At 47.8% G+C, this 15,414-nt stretch overlaps 1 protein-coding gene across 1 annotated transcript in view; it reads left to right on the top strand.

Annotated features, from left to right (window-relative positions):
• LOC129702022 (short transient receptor potential channel 5-like) overlaps positions 1 to 15,414 on the top strand; it is an 81,581-nt gene that overhangs the window by 51,447 nt on the left and 14,720 nt on the right. The window contains exon 6 of the mRNA XM_055643518.1: positions 6,648 to 6,970. Within this exon, the coding sequence (XP_055499493.1) occupies positions 6,648 to 6,970 (323 nt within the window). The remainder of the gene's footprint in view (positions 1 to 6,647; positions 6,971 to 15,414) is intronic.

Below are 15,414 nucleotides of genomic sequence, written 5' to 3'. Positions count from 1 at the left end.
GCAGGTCACGGGGGGAACGTACAAACTCCGCCCAGACAGCACCCGTAGTCGGGATCGAACCCGGGTCTCTGGCGCAGCAAGTGCTGTAAGGCAGCAACTCTACCGCTGCGCCATCATACCGCGCCTGATAATTCCACAAGGCAGTACTACTGTTTGCTCAGTCATAATCATAGCTCAGCCAACACTGTCGGCAATGAGCACACTAATATTCAGTGTCTTTATACACTCTTTACCTTCCTACCGCCTTATTAAATTATTAATCTATTTAAATTTCCTTCAAATAGTGGATGATGGATTTAGTCAGTAATCTGGGCTTGTACATATACACCATAGAAATATCAGAGCCCTACAACACAGGAACCTGGGCTCAAATCAACCAATGCCGATTAAGGTGCCCCATCCACACTAGTCAGCAGTTTGGCCCATATCTCTCCAAACCTTTCCTATCCACCCCATTGGTGACCCTCAGACCTTGATCGGACTTTGCCGACCTCAACGTCCTTGATCGGATTTTGTTGGCTTTATTTTGCACTGAACATTATTCCCTTTATCATGTATTTCCAAGTTTGCGGATGACACTAAGCTGGGGGGCAGTGTTAGCTGTGAGGAGGAGGCTAGGAGACTGCAAGGTGACTTGGATAGGCTGGGTGAGTGGGCAAATGTTTGGCAGACGCAGTATAATGTGGATAAATGTGAGGTTATCCATTTTGGTGGCAAAAACGTGAAAGCAGACTATTATCTAAATGGTGGCCGATTGGGAAAGGGGGAGATGCAGCGAGACCTGGGTGTCATGGTACACCAATCATTGAAGGTAGGCATGCAGGTGCAGCAGCCAGTAAAGAAAGTGAATGATATGTTGGCTTTCATAGCAAAAGGATTTGAGTATAGGAGCAGGGAGGTTCTACTGCAGTTGTACAGGGTCTTGGTGAGACCACACCTGGAGTATTGCGTACAGTTTTGGTCTCCAAATCTGAGGAAGGACATTATTGCCATAGAGGGAGTGCAGAGAAGCTTCACCAGACTGATTCCTGGGATGTCAGGACTGTCTTATGAAGAAAGACTGGATAGACTTGGTTTATACTCTCTAGAATTTAGGAGATTGAGAGGGGATCTTATAGAAACTTACAAAATTCTTAAGGGGTTGGACAGGATAGATGCAGGAAGATTGTTCCCGATGTTGGGGAAGTCCAGGACAAGGGGTCACAGCTTAAGGATAAGGGGGAAATCCTTTAAAACCGAGATGAGAAGAACTTTTTTCACACAGAGAGTGGTGAATCTCTGGAACTCTCTGCCACAGAGGGTAGTTGAGGCCAGTTCATTGGCTATATTTAAGAGGGAGTTAGATGTGACCCTTGTGGCTAAGGGGATCAGAGGGTATGGAGAGAAGGCAGGTACGGGATACTGAGTTGGATGATCAGCCATGATCATATTGAATGGCGGTGCAGGCTCGAAGGGCCGAATGGCCTACTCCTGCACCTAATTTCTATGTTTCTATGTTTCTATGTTTCTATCTAAACACGGTAAATGGCTTGAGTGTAATCATGTATTGTCTTTACGCTGACTGGTTAGCACGCCACTAAAGCTATCCACTGTACCCCGGTACACATGACAATAAACTAAACTGGACTGAACTGAATTATCCATTTTACACAAAGTTGCTGGAGAAACTCAGCGGGTGCAGCAGCATCTATGGAGCGAAGGAAATAGGCAACGTTTCGGGCCGAAACCCTTCGGTTTCGGCCCGAAACGTTGCCTATTTCCTTCGCTCCATAGACGCTGCTGCACCCGCTGAGTTTCTCCAGCATTTTTGTGTACCTTCAATTTTCCAGCATCTGCAGTTCCTTCTTAAACATGAATTATCCATTTACCTGATCAAGTGTCTTAAATATTTTAGTACCTGCCTCTACTACCTCCTCTGACAGCTCATTCCATGCAACCGCCAAACTCAGTGTGAAAAAGTTCATATTCATTTTTCCCCTCTCACCTTAAGCCTAAATTCTCCAAGGAAACACCATGTTTAGTTGCTCTGGTTAGGCTCTCACCAGGGTCTCTTCAATACCCCGCAACTCTGCACTCACTCCCCATCCCCCCACTCGCAACAAGGGCAGAGTCCCCCTAGTCCTCACCTTCCACCCTACCAGCTGTCGCATACAACAAATAATCCTCCGACATTTTCGCCACCTCCACCGGGATCCCACCCCATCGTCCCATCTCCTCCCCTGTCGGCTTTCCGCAGAGACCGCTCCCTCCGTAACTCCCTGGTCAATTTGTCCCTTCCCACCAGAACCACCCCCCTTTCCGGGCACTTTCCCTTGCAACGGCGTAAACCTTCGGAAAGAGACCCAGGGTTGTTCTTCCCAAGCTGCGTGAATATCCAATACAGCGTTTAGTGATTCAGCATGGGAAACATGCCCTTCGGCCCTCCGAGTCCGCGCCGACCATCGATCACCTGTTCATGATAATCCCACTTTCGCATCCACTCCCGACAAAAACTAGGAGACAATTTACAGAGGGCCAATTAAAGCCGACAAACCCGCACCTCTTTGGGACGAGGGAGGAAGCCGGAGCGCCCGGAGGAAGCCCGCGCGGTCACGGGGAGAACGTGCAAACTCCACACAGACAGCAGCCGAGGTCAGCATTGAACCCGGGCCTCAGGCGCTGTGAGACAGGCAGCAACTCTGACACTGTGCCACCCAACCATATAATGGACAAATAATGCTGGGAATAAATATAGCACAACGCTCCGAAAAACAGAATACAAGCTTGACCATGGGCAAGCGTGGTAAATATGTGAATCAGTAACGATGCTGTGGTCCTGACATTCCATTCCATTAACGTCAACGGATCAGAATTATTTTGTGCGTGACTGTTGGTTTTATTTTGGGTTTGGTACATATGAGCATGGAGGAATCCTTTCCCACTATGTTCTGGATGCTGTATCAGAACCACCTGCGTAGGAAGGAACTGCAGATGCCAGTTTACACCGAAGATAGACACAAAAAAGCTGGAGTAACTCAGCGGGACAGGCAGCATCTCCGGAGAGAAGGAATGGGTGACGTTTCGGGTCGAGACACTTCTTCAGTCTTTCAGTCTCGACCCAAAACATCAGCCATTCCTTCTCTCCAGAGATGCTGCCTGTCCCGCTGAGTTACTCCAGCTTTTTGTGTCTATCTTCAGAACCACCTGCCTGTGTTTGTCCCAATTCCCTCCAAACCTGTCCTATCCATGCACCTGTCTAATTGCTTCTTAAACGTTGGGTTAGTCCCTGCATCAACTGCCTCCTCGGGCAGCTCGTTCCATACACACCACCCTTGTGATCACGAGATTGATCCCTGGGATGGCGGGACTGTCATATGAGGGAAGATTGAAAAGACTAGGCTTGTATTCACTGGAGTTTAGAAGGATGAGGGGTATCTTATAGAAACATATAAAATTATAAAAGGACTGGACAAGCTAGATGCAGGAAAAATGTTCCAATGTTGGGCGAGTCCAGAACCAGGGGCCACAGTCTTAGAATAAAGGGGAAGTCATTTAAGACTGAGGTGAGAAAAAACGTTTTCACCCAGAGAGTTGTGAATTTATGGAATTCCCTGCCACAGTGGGCAGTGGAGGCCAAGTCAATGGATGGATTTAAGAGAGAGTTAGATAGAGCTCTAGGGGCTAGTGGAGTCAAGGGATATGGGGAGAAGGTAGGCACGGGTTATTGATAGGGGACGATCAGCCATGATCACAATGAATGGCGGTGCTGGCTCGAAGGGCTGAATGGCCTCCTCCTGCACCTATTTTCTATGTTTCTCTGAAAAGGTTACCCCTCAGATTCCTCTTAAATCTTTTCCCCTTCACCTTAAACCTATGTCCTCTGGTTTTCGATTCCCCTACTCTGGGCAAGAGACTCAGTGCATCTACCTGATCTATTCCTCTCACGATTTTTTGCACCTCGATAAGATAAGAACACTGAGCAACTCTGCAAAGAATTATTTTTACTTCCGTGAGTGTGTCTTTGCTCGGATAATTTCTTGCGGCCATTTATCTCCTTCTGGGATGAGTCAAAAAATCAGCATGCGGTTAGTGATCTTGGTTTTGAAGTTTGCTCGCTGCAGAAACAGACAGCTTCGGGGCAAGAGCAGAAACATTCAGCTACAGCATGTGCTGGGTAAAGCTTTCATGCAGCTGATCAGCTGAAGCGGAGACAGGCCCTTCAGCCCATCGAGTCGGCATCGACCAGCAATCACCCCGCACACTAATACCCCTGTCCCACTTAAAAACCGGAATGGAAACCTCTGGAGCATTTCCGTGTGGTTCCTGGAGGTTGCAGGTGGTTGCCGGAGGTTGCAGGTAGTGGACGCAGGTAGGGAGACTGACAAAAACCTCCGGGAACTGTGCGGAAACCTTGGGTGGGGGCGCAAAGTCTCCAGAGGTTTCCGTTCAGGTTTCCTAAGTGGGACAGGGGCATGACACTATCCTACGCACACTCAGAACAATTTACAATTTTTACCAGCGTCAATTAACCTACAAACCTGCACGTCTTTGGAGTGAGGGAGGAAACCGGAGCACCGGGACAAATCCCACGTGGGGTGCAAACTCCGTCCAGACTGCACCCGTAGTCAGGATCGAACCCAGGTTTCTGGCGCAGTGAGGCAACGACTCTACCACTGCGCCACCGTGCCACACCACTGCCATACTCTCTATTGGCCTGTGTTGTGTGGGTTGTATGGAACGAGGAAGTCATTGAGGCGGGCACTATAACAACATTTAAAAGACATTTGGACAGGTTCATGGATAAGAGTCACAAACTCACTGAGTTACTCCGCACGGAAACAGGCCCTTCAGCCCAACCCATTCATAAATTGCCCCATCTACACTATTCCCATTTGGTCCGTAGCCCTCTGAACCATTCCTGTTTACGTCCCTGCCCAAGTGTCCTTTGCTAAGGGCGGCACGGTGGTGCAGCGGTAGAGTTGCTGCCTCACAGCGCCAGAGACCCGGGTTCCACCTTGACCATGGGTTCTACCTGCAAAGGAGTTTTACGTTCTTCCTGTGACCTGCGTGGGTTTTCTCCGGGTGCTCCGGTTTCCTCCCACATGCCCGGAGACGTCCAGGCTTGTAGGTGAATTGGCCGCGGTAATATTGTAAATGGTCCTCAGCGTGAGTATGTCGGAGTGATCGCTGGTTGGCGGGGACTGGGCGGGCTGAAGAACTTGCTTCCACTCTGTATCTCCAATGCCCCTGTCCCACTTGGGAAACCTGAACGGGTTTCGACAAGGTCAAACCCACATAAAAGATTAGTATACAAACTCAGTAAAGGCTCAGTGCTGGGACCCCAGCTATTTACAATATATATAAATGATCTGGACGAGGGAATTGAATGCAACATCTCCAAGTTTGCGGATGACATGAAGCTGGGGGGCAGTGTTAGCTGTGAGGAGGATGCTAGGAGGCTGTAAGGTGACTTGGATAGGCTGGGTGAGTGAGCAAATGCATGGCAGATGCAGTATAATGTGGATAAATGTGAGGTTATCCACTTTGGAGGCAAAAACAGGAAAGCAGACTATTATCTGAATGGTGGCCGATTAGGAAAAGGGGAGATGCAGCGAGACCTGGGTGTCATGGTACACCAGTCATTGAAAGTAGGCATGCAGGTGCAGCAGGCAGTGAAGAAAGCAAATGGTATGTTAGCATTCATAGCAAAATAATTTGAGTATAGGAGCAGGGAGGTTCTACTGCAGTTGTACAGGGTCTTGGTGAGACCACACCTGGAGTATTGCGTACAGTTTTGGTCTCCAAATCTGAGGAAAGACATTCTTGCCACAGAGGTAGTACAGAGAAGGTTCACCAGACTGATTCCTGGGATGTCAGGACTTTCATATGACGAAAGACTGGATAGACTTGGCTTGTACTCGCTAGAATTTAGAAGATTGAGGGGGGATCTTATAGAAACTTACAGAATTCTTAAGGGGTTGGACAGGCTAGATGCAGGAAGATTATTCCCGATGTTGGGGAAGTCCAGAACAAGAGGTCACAGTTTAAGGATAAGAGGGAAGTCTTTTTGGACCGAGATGAGGAAATCATTTTTCACACAGAGAGTGCTGAATCTGTGGAATTCTCTGCCACAGAAGGTAGTTGAGGCCAGCTCATTGGCTATATTTAAGAGGGAGTTAGATGTGGCCCTTGTGGCTAAAGGGATCAGGGGGTATGGAGAGAAGGCAGGGATGGGATACTGAGTTGGATGATCAGCCATGATCATATCGAATGGCGGTGCAGGCTCGAAGGGCCGAATGGCCTACTCCTGCACCTATTTTCTATGTTTCTATGAAGCCTCTGGAGATTTTGCGCTCCACCCAAGGTTACCATGCAGTTCCCGGAGATTGCAGGTGGTTGCCGGAGGTTGCAGGTGGTTGCCGGAGGTTGCAGGTGGTTGCCGGAGGTTGCAGGTGGTTGCCGGAGGTTGCAGGTAGTGGAAGCAGGTAAGGAGATGGACAAAACCTCCGGGGACCGCACGGAAACCTTGAGTGGGGCGCAAAGTCTCCAGAGGTTTCCGTTCAGGTGACTTAAGTGGGACAGGGGCATGAAGGCGAAAGTGGCGGTCGGCTTGGCCAGTTTATTGGATGTTCATGACCTGACTGTTTTTTGTACGGTTTGTGTTGAAGTACAACGGCTCCCGGCCGCGGGAGGAGTGGGAGATGTGGCACCCCACGCTGATCGCCGAGGCTCTCTTTGCCATCGCCAACATCTTCAGCTCCCTCCGGCTGATCTCGCTCTTCACCGCCAACTCCCACCTGGGGCCACTGCAGATCTCGCTGGGGCGGATGCTGCTGGATATCCTCAAGTTCCTCTTCATCTACTGCCTGGTGCTGCTCGCCTTCGCCAACGGTCTGAACCAGCTCTACTTCTACTACGAGACCAGCGCGTCCGAGGAGCCCAAACACTGCAAGGGAATACGGTGCGAGATTCAAAACAACGCCTTCTCTACGTGAGTTCACTCTTAAATACGTGCAGCGTAGGTTCACAAGGTTGAGGGAGACCAGCGTAGGTTTACAAGGTTAATTCCCGGGATGGCGGGACTGTCACATGCTGAGAGAATGGAGCGGCTGGGCTTGTACACTCTGGAGTTCAGAAGGATGAGAGGATATCTTATTCAAACATATAAGATTATTGAGGGTTTGGACACGCGAGAGGCAGGAAACATGTCCCAGATGTTTGGGGGAGTCCAGAACCAGGGGCCACACAGTTTAAGAATAAGGGCTAAGCCATTCAGAACGGAGACGAGGAAACACTTTTTCTCACAGAGAGTTGTGAGTCTGTGGAATTCTCTGCCTCAGAGGGCAGTGGAGGCAGGTTCTCTGGATGCTTTCAAGAGAGAGCTAGATAGGGCTCTTAAAAATAGCAGTCAGGGGATATGGGGAGGAGGCAGGAACGGGGTACTGATTGGGGATGATCTGCCATGATCACATTGAATGGCTCAAAGGGCCAAATGGCCTACTCCTGCACCTATTGTCTATTGTCTATTGAATCACTGTTAAAAGTTGTCCAAAGTTGTCAAAGGTTTCTATTCAGGTTTCTGTAGAACTACAACATTCACGGAGTATTGACTACACTGGAAATATTAAACAGGATATGTTATTGAGTGCGAATTAGGAAGATCAAAATTTAGTCTTAGTTCAGTTTAGTTTGGAGATACAGGGGGGAAACAGGCCCTTCGACCCACCGAGTCCGTGCCGACCAGTGATCCCCGCACACTAACACTTTCCCACACACACACACACTAGGGATAATTTACACTTACTGTATACCAAAGCCAATTAACCTACAAACCTGTACGTCTTTGGAGTGTGGAAGGAAACCGGACACCTGGAGAAAACCCACGCAGTTCACGGGGAGAACGTACAAACTCCGAACTCCAAATATTTCCAGTTAATATGACCGGCATTGCTGGAAGAAAGATGTACCTTTAACAATGCCATGGAATGTTTAGTTTAGTTTAGAGATACAGCATGGAAACAGGCCATTCGGCCCATCGAGTCCACACCAACCAGCTAACACCCCTTCCCACACTAGTCAATCAATCAATCAATCAATCAACCTTTATTGTCATCTTGCAAGCAACAGTTGCACAGTGCAAAATGAAAAGACGTTTCCCAGGGAATACCGGAGCATCGCACATGAAATTTAAAACGTTTCACACATAATAACACTAAAAACAATCCAGTCCCTGATGGAACAGTATAAATAAATAGTTAAAAGCAGGTAAAGCACAACGTTAAAATACAATAAACCAATCATAAAAATGTCCGGGGCAGCTGATTTGAGTGGCCAGTGCCAGTTATTAAAGTGTCTGTGCCAGCCGCAGAATCAGGTGACTGTGAGTACAGAGTGACTGTTTAGCAGCCTCACAGCCTGTGGCAGGAAGCTGTTTAGCAGTCTTGTAGTCCGGGCTTAGATGCTGCGATATCTCTTGCCTGATGGCAGGAGATCCAGGTGTGTGTGGAGGAGGTGCAGTTTGTCCTTAGCAATTCTCTGAGCTTTGTTCAGACAGCGGCTCTGGAACAGTTCTTGTACCGAGGGTAGGGAGACACCAATGATCCTCTCTGCTCCCCTCACTACCCTCTGCAGAGCCTTCCTGTCCGAGCAGTTGCAGGTGGAGTACCACGTATTGATGCAGTACGTGAGTACAGACTCCACCGTGCCCCTGTAGAAAGTCCTGAGGATGTTGGTGGGGAGTGAGGCCTGTTTTAGTTTCCTCAGGAAGTGCAGTCGCTGATGGGCCCGTTTGACGGTCCCAGTGGTGTTCCTGGACCAGGTGAGGCTGTCTGTAATCTGCACACCGAGGAACTTTATGCTCTCCACTCTCTCCACTGCAGTGCCACTGATGTTGAGGGGTGTATGCTTTGGCTACGCCCTCCTGAAGTCGACAACCATCTCCTTCGTTTTGTCGACATTTAATTCTAGATTATTTTTGCCGCCCCAGTCCACTAGTTGTTTTACTTCCTCCCTGTACATTGATTCCTATGATATCCTACTTGCTTATCCACTCCCTACACACAAGGGGGCAATTTACATTTGACCTACGAACCCGCACGTTTTGGGGATGTGGGAGGAAAACGGAGCACCCGGAGGAAACCCACGCGGTCCCAGGGAGAATGTGCAAACTCCACAGTGACAGCACCCGAGGTCTTGTGTGTCTTTGTAATCTCCCCTGACATGCTCTATCGAACACTTTGTAGATAAGGAAATGTAGATCACGGCACTGTGGCGCGGCTGGTACAGTTGCTCTGCCACAGCGCCAGAGTTCTAGGTTCCATCCTGTCCTCGGGTGCTGTCTGTGTGGAGTTTGCACGTTCTTCCCGTTACCAAGTGGGTTTCCTTCAAGTTTAGTTTAGTTCGGATTAGTTTAATTTTCTTTATTTATTGTCACGTCTACAGAGAGACAGAGAAAAGCCTGTTGTGCCCATTATCCAGTCAAATCACACTATACATTCGGGCGGCACGGTGGCGCAGCGGTAGAGTTGCTGACTTACAGCGCCAAAGTCCCGGGTTCGATCCTGACTACAGTTGCTGTCTGTACAGAGTTTGTACACTCTCTCCGTGACCACATAGGTTTTCTCCCTCCATCCAAAGGTGTACAGGTTTGTAAATGAATTGGTTACTGCACAGTGCCGGATTTACGTATAAGCTAAACAAGCTATAGCTTAGGGCCCCCACTTTCTAGGGGCCCCCCCGAAAAAATTGATGGGCCTCGAGGTCTAGGGGGGCCTCCGGCCAAGGCAGAACACCTACCGTTCAACCCTGGGCGGCCCCCCTCTCTATCTCTCTCTCTCTCTCCATCTCCCCCCGTTATCCGTGTCCGGGCCGCCGGGCTCCACTCGCTCCTCATCCGCCGGCACGGCAGGCCGCCTTGCACATGCGCACAACCACGGCCAGCACATCATCGGCCGCCCTGCGCATGCGCACTGCAACGGCAACTGGTCGGTGCTGGGCACTTTCTCCCTCGCTTTGAATTGTGGGAGATTTGGCCGCCATGGCTGTTCGGTCATTGGGGGCTTCACAAGTGGAACAGCTTAGGGCCTCTCTTCATCTAAATCCGGCACTGCTTCTGCAAATTGCCCCTAGTGTGTTGGACTAGTGTACGGAGTGATTGCTGGTCGGCATGGACTCGATGGGCCAAAGGGCCTGTTTTTATGCTGTATCTCTAAACCAAAACATCAGCACAATAGATGCACTATAGGGACAGTATGCAGATTTATCTTTGCTTACCTGCTGTGAAAACTTTAAATACAATTCCCAACTTGCCAATCATAACCAATCATTTATAAGTTTATTTTTAAGTTTAAGTTTACGTTTTAAGTTAATAGGTTTATTGGCCAAGTATTCACATACAGGGAATTTGCTTTGGTGCTCCACCCGCAAGTGACAACATGACAATTTTATTTTCAAATTTCTGCAGTTGACTTTGTTTACAATTCAGATCACAATTTGGGGTCTCAACCCATCATTATGAAATTCTTATAACATTGAATTCCTTGCAAGAAGATCTTTTACCAGTTCCAAGATGGCGCCCAGCCAAGATGGCGCCCAGCCAAGATAGCGCCCAGAAGTGAATCAGTAACCATTCATTACAATCGCTCAGCTCTTTTAAAGCTCTTCTCCAACAGTGTAGACTGTAGACGGCTCGAATGTAATCATGTTCATCGTCTTTACGCTAAGGTAGACACAAAATGCTGGAGTAACTCAGCGGGACAGGCCGTATCTCTGGAGAGAAGGAATGGGTGACGTTTTGGGTCGAGACCCTTCTTTACACTGACTGGTTAGCACACAACAAAATAGCTTTTCACTGTACCTCAGTACATGTGACAATAAACTAAACTGAACTAATCTAAACTAAACTAATCTAAAATGAACTAAACTATACTAACTTGTGTTACTTGTGGGCGGAGCACCAAGGCAAATTCCTTGTATGTGAATACTTGGCCAATAAACGTACTTACTTAACTTAACTAAACTAAACTACACAAAACTAAACCAAATTAAACTAAACTAAACAACACTAACCTATACTAAACTAATCTTCACTAAACTGCGCTCTAAACCCCTGTCCCACGGTATGAGTTCATTCCAAGAGTTCTCCCGAGTTTGCCCTGATTCGAACTTGGAGATTTACGGTAATGGCCGCTCGTCGGTACTCGGGGCTCTCGTGGACGTTTTTCAAAATCTTCACGAGTCTTCCCGTGCTTACCTGCCGTTAGCGAGTCTTCCCTAGTACCTGCCGCTCGCGTTACGAGCCGCTAAGAGACGTCCCCGAGCTCCGACGTACCCGCTACGTTCGTTCTCCGTGCTTACCACAAGTTTGATTTTTTTTTAAACTCGGGAGCGCTCTTGGAATGAACTCGTACCGTGGGACAGGGCTATAAAGCTATTCTAAACTACACGAAACTAAACTAAACTAAACTATAGACTAACAATAGTCAAAATTCCACATGTATCTATTTGTACTTTATTTTTGAGAACTCAGTTGAAGGCGTGACATGTAATTATTAGATGTATTATGAAGATATTAAATTGTGATTTAAAAGCATGCGCCAGAGCAGATTTTCCCGTTACTTACAGTAGGCGCAAATTCTTGGCGTGTTCTGTTGTTTATATTCTGACAATCAATGATGTTATTCTGCTAACGATTGCAAAGTCTAAACTATACACTGAAACCATCGTCATCCTCTGTAAACTGCATTAGTTCATGTTTATCCATTACCACGTTGTAAAGTTTCTTTTAAAAGCTGTTAACAGTTACATCGACCCACTTTGGCCCGACGCCAGAACAGTCAAGTCAAGTCACTTTCATTTCTATAGCACATTTACAAAACAACTCTCGTTGGCCAAAGTGCTTTACATTGGTGGAGGTACTGACGTTATACAACAGTGGTTCATGGATTAAGATTAAATACATACATATAGCCCTCCCTCAGAGGACGTCAAGAAAGGCTTGAGAGTACAGATGAGTTTTAAGTCTCGACTTAAAGGAGTCGATGGAGGGGGCGGTTCTGATGGGAAGAGGGAAGCTGCAACCGCCCCCGAGCGGGATGCTCAGCAACCCCAAGTCGGGCAATCTGAGGGACCTGGAGGACCTGGAGGACAGGATCAACGGCATGTAACTGCAGCGATCTCGCCTAACCAAGTCCATGTCGGTTAATGTCTGCTTAATGCCGCATCAAAGACCCCAATGAAAAGTAAAGACCTCCCTCCGTTCCATTAAAGAGGACCACACTATGAAACATAGACCGCACATCTGTGGGTGGGGCGTACACATTTATTGTGAGTGTAAGATATACGATTTCCTAAAGGGCGGCACGTTGGCGCAGCGGTAGAGTTTGCTGCCTTCTGGCGCCAGAGACCCAGGTTCGATCCTGACCACGGGTGCTGTCTGTGTGGAGTTTGCACATTTCTTCCCCCCCACCGTGACCTGAGTGGGTTTCCGCCGGGTGCTCCAGTTTCCTCCCACGCTCCAAGGTAGTGCAGGTTTGCAGGTTAATTGGCCTCTGTGAATTATGTGCAGGATAGATCTATAAGGGTGATCGTTGGTCAGCACGGACTCAATGGGCCGAAGGGCCTGTTCCCACGCTGTATCTGGTAAACAACACTATAAACTGAACTAAATCTGACTCCTTATTTTGTGAGTCCGCCTGTGAGTCTCTCCTGCTATAAGGTTGTTACGGGATAGATTTTGTCTCTTCCCATCCATCGCTAAAGAAAAGTCAAATCTCCAGACTCACTTAAGCATAACAATTGCGATCTGAAGTGTATGAGTAACGGCAGTGAGCCAGCGGAACAATTAACAGCATGTTGTCCGTGTGTGATAGGAAAGGTAAGGTTTTCTCTTTTGGATGCTGCAAATCCAAAGGTACGAAGTCGCAGTATCATGGTAGAGACAGAGCTGTAAGAAATGTCAATAGACAATAGGTGCAGGAGTTGGCCACTCGGCCCATCGAGCCTGCACCACCATTCAATGTGACCATGGTTGATCATCCCCAATCAGTACCCCGTCCCTGCCTTCTCCCCATATCCACTGACTCCACTATCTTTAAGAGCCCTATCTATCTCTCTCTTCAAAGCATCCAGAGAACCGGCATCCACCGCCCTCTGAGGCAGGGAATTCCACAGACTCACAACCCTCTGTGTGAAAAGGTGTTTCCTCGTCTCCGTTCTAAATGGCTTCCTCCTTATTCTTAAACTGTGGCCCCTGGTTCTGGACTCCCCCAACATCAGTCTGAAGAAGGGTTTCGGCCCGAAACGTTGCCTATTTCCTTCGCTCCATAGATGCTGCTGCACCCGCTGAGTTTCTCCAGCTTTTTTGTGTACCATTGGGAACATGTTTCCTGCCTCTAGCATGTCCAAACCAATCTTATATGATTCAATAAGATGCCCTCTCATCCTTCTAAATTCCAGAGTGTACAAGCCCAGCAGCTCCATTCTCTCAGCATATGACAGTCCCGCCATCCCGGGAATTAACCTTGTAAACCTACGCTGCACTCCCTCAACAGCAAGAATGTCCTTCCTCAAATTAGGGGACCAAAACTGCACACAATACTCCAGGTGTGGTCCCACTAGGGCCCTGTACAACTACAGAAGGACCTCTTTGTTCCTCTTTGCTACATGTGATCCATTTTTGCAAACCTTGGCCATCCAAGCAAAAACTTTCACTGCGCCTTGTCATATGTGACAATAAGCTATTTCATTCCATTCCTTTACTGGGCGGCACGGTGGCGCAGCGGTAGAGTTGCTGCCTCACAGCGCCAGAGACCCAGGTTCGATCCTGACCACGGGTGCTGTCTGTATGGAGTTTGTACCTTCTCCCCGTGAGTTTTCTCCAGGTTCTCTGGTTTCCTCCCACACTCCAAAGACATGTGTGTTAGTAAGTTAATTGGCCCTCTGTAAATTGCCCCTAGTTTGTAGAGAGAGGATGGGTAATTGGAAAACATAGAACCGATATAAACAGGTGGTCGGTGTGGACTCGGTGGGCCGAAGGGTCTGTTTCTATGTTGTATCTTCAAACTAGTCTAAATTCATAAGTGATAGGAGCAGAATTAGGCCATTCGGCCCATCAAGTCAACTCCACCATTTAATCATGGCTGATCTATCTCTCCCTCCTAACCCCATTCTCTTGCCTTCTCCCCATAACCCCTCATACCCGTACTAATCAAGAATCACAGAGAGACACAGAATGCTGGAGTAACTCAATGGGTCAGGCAGCATCTCTGGAGAGAAGGTTTCGGGTTGAGACCCTTTTCAGAGGTTTAGACACATTTTGTGTCTATTTCTGCAGTTCATTCATACACCAATCAAGAAGAAAATTATCTATCTCTGCCTTAAAAATATCCATTGACCTGGCCTCCACAGCCTTCTGTGGCAAAGAATTCCACAGATTCACCACCCTCTGATTAAAGAAATTCGTCCTCATCCCCTTCCTAAAGGAACGACCTTTAATTCTGAGGCCGTGACCTGTGATCCCAGACTCTCCCATGAATGGAAACATCCTCTCCACATCCACTCTATCCAGATTAGCAATGCTTAGTTATCGAAGAACCTGCCACCTGGTTATTAGGATGAAGCTGTGGCAACGTTAGTGTTGCTTTGCGATTGTGTTGTTGTCTTAACAGAATTAAACGGTGATTAATAACATAACCAAACCCAGCAACCAAACATGATCGCACCACAGCAAACTCATTAAAAAGCAAACTAAGTCAACATTTTAGAATGGTGTTGTTGATCAATAATATTCTTAGTTTTAGTTTTAGAGTTTTAGAGATACAGCGCCGACAACAGGCCTTTCGGCCCATCAAGGCCGCACCGACCAGCGATCCCCGCACATTAACACTATCCTACACACACTCGGGACAGTTTTACATTCACACCAAGCCAATTAATCTACTAACCAGTATGTTTTTGGAATTTGGGAGGAAACTGAACATCTCGGAGAAAAACCCACGCAGGTCAGGGGGAGAACATCGAAACATAGAAACATAGAAAATAGTTGCAGGAGTAGGCCATTCGGTCCTTCGAGCCTGCACCGCCATTCAATATGATCATGGCTGATCATCCAACTCAGTATCCTGTACCTGCCTTCTCTCCATACACCCTGATCCCTTTAACCACAAGGGGCCACATCTAACTCCCTCTTAAATATAGCCAATGAACTGGCCTCAACTACATTCTGTGGCAGAGAGTTCCACAGATTCACCACTCTCTGTGTGAAAAATGTTTTTCTCATCTCGGTCCTAAAAGATTTCCCCTTTATCCTTAAACTGTGACCCCTTGTCCTGGACTTCCCCAACATCGGGAACAATCTTCCTGCATCTAGCCTGTCCAACCAACCCCTTAAGAATTTTGTAAGTTTCTATAAGATCCCCCCTCAATCCTGTACGTACA

The sequence above is a fragment of the Leucoraja erinacea genome, chromosome 12 (assembly GCF_028641065.1).
Source record: "Leucoraja erinacea ecotype New England chromosome 12, Leri_hhj_1, whole genome shotgun sequence".
In the NCBI taxonomy this organism is placed as follows: Eukaryota; Metazoa; Chordata; class Chondrichthyes; order Rajiformes; family Rajidae; genus Leucoraja; species Leucoraja erinaceus.
Note: the sequence above shows the minus strand (reverse complement) of the source record. Positions and strands in the feature narration are given on the sequence as shown.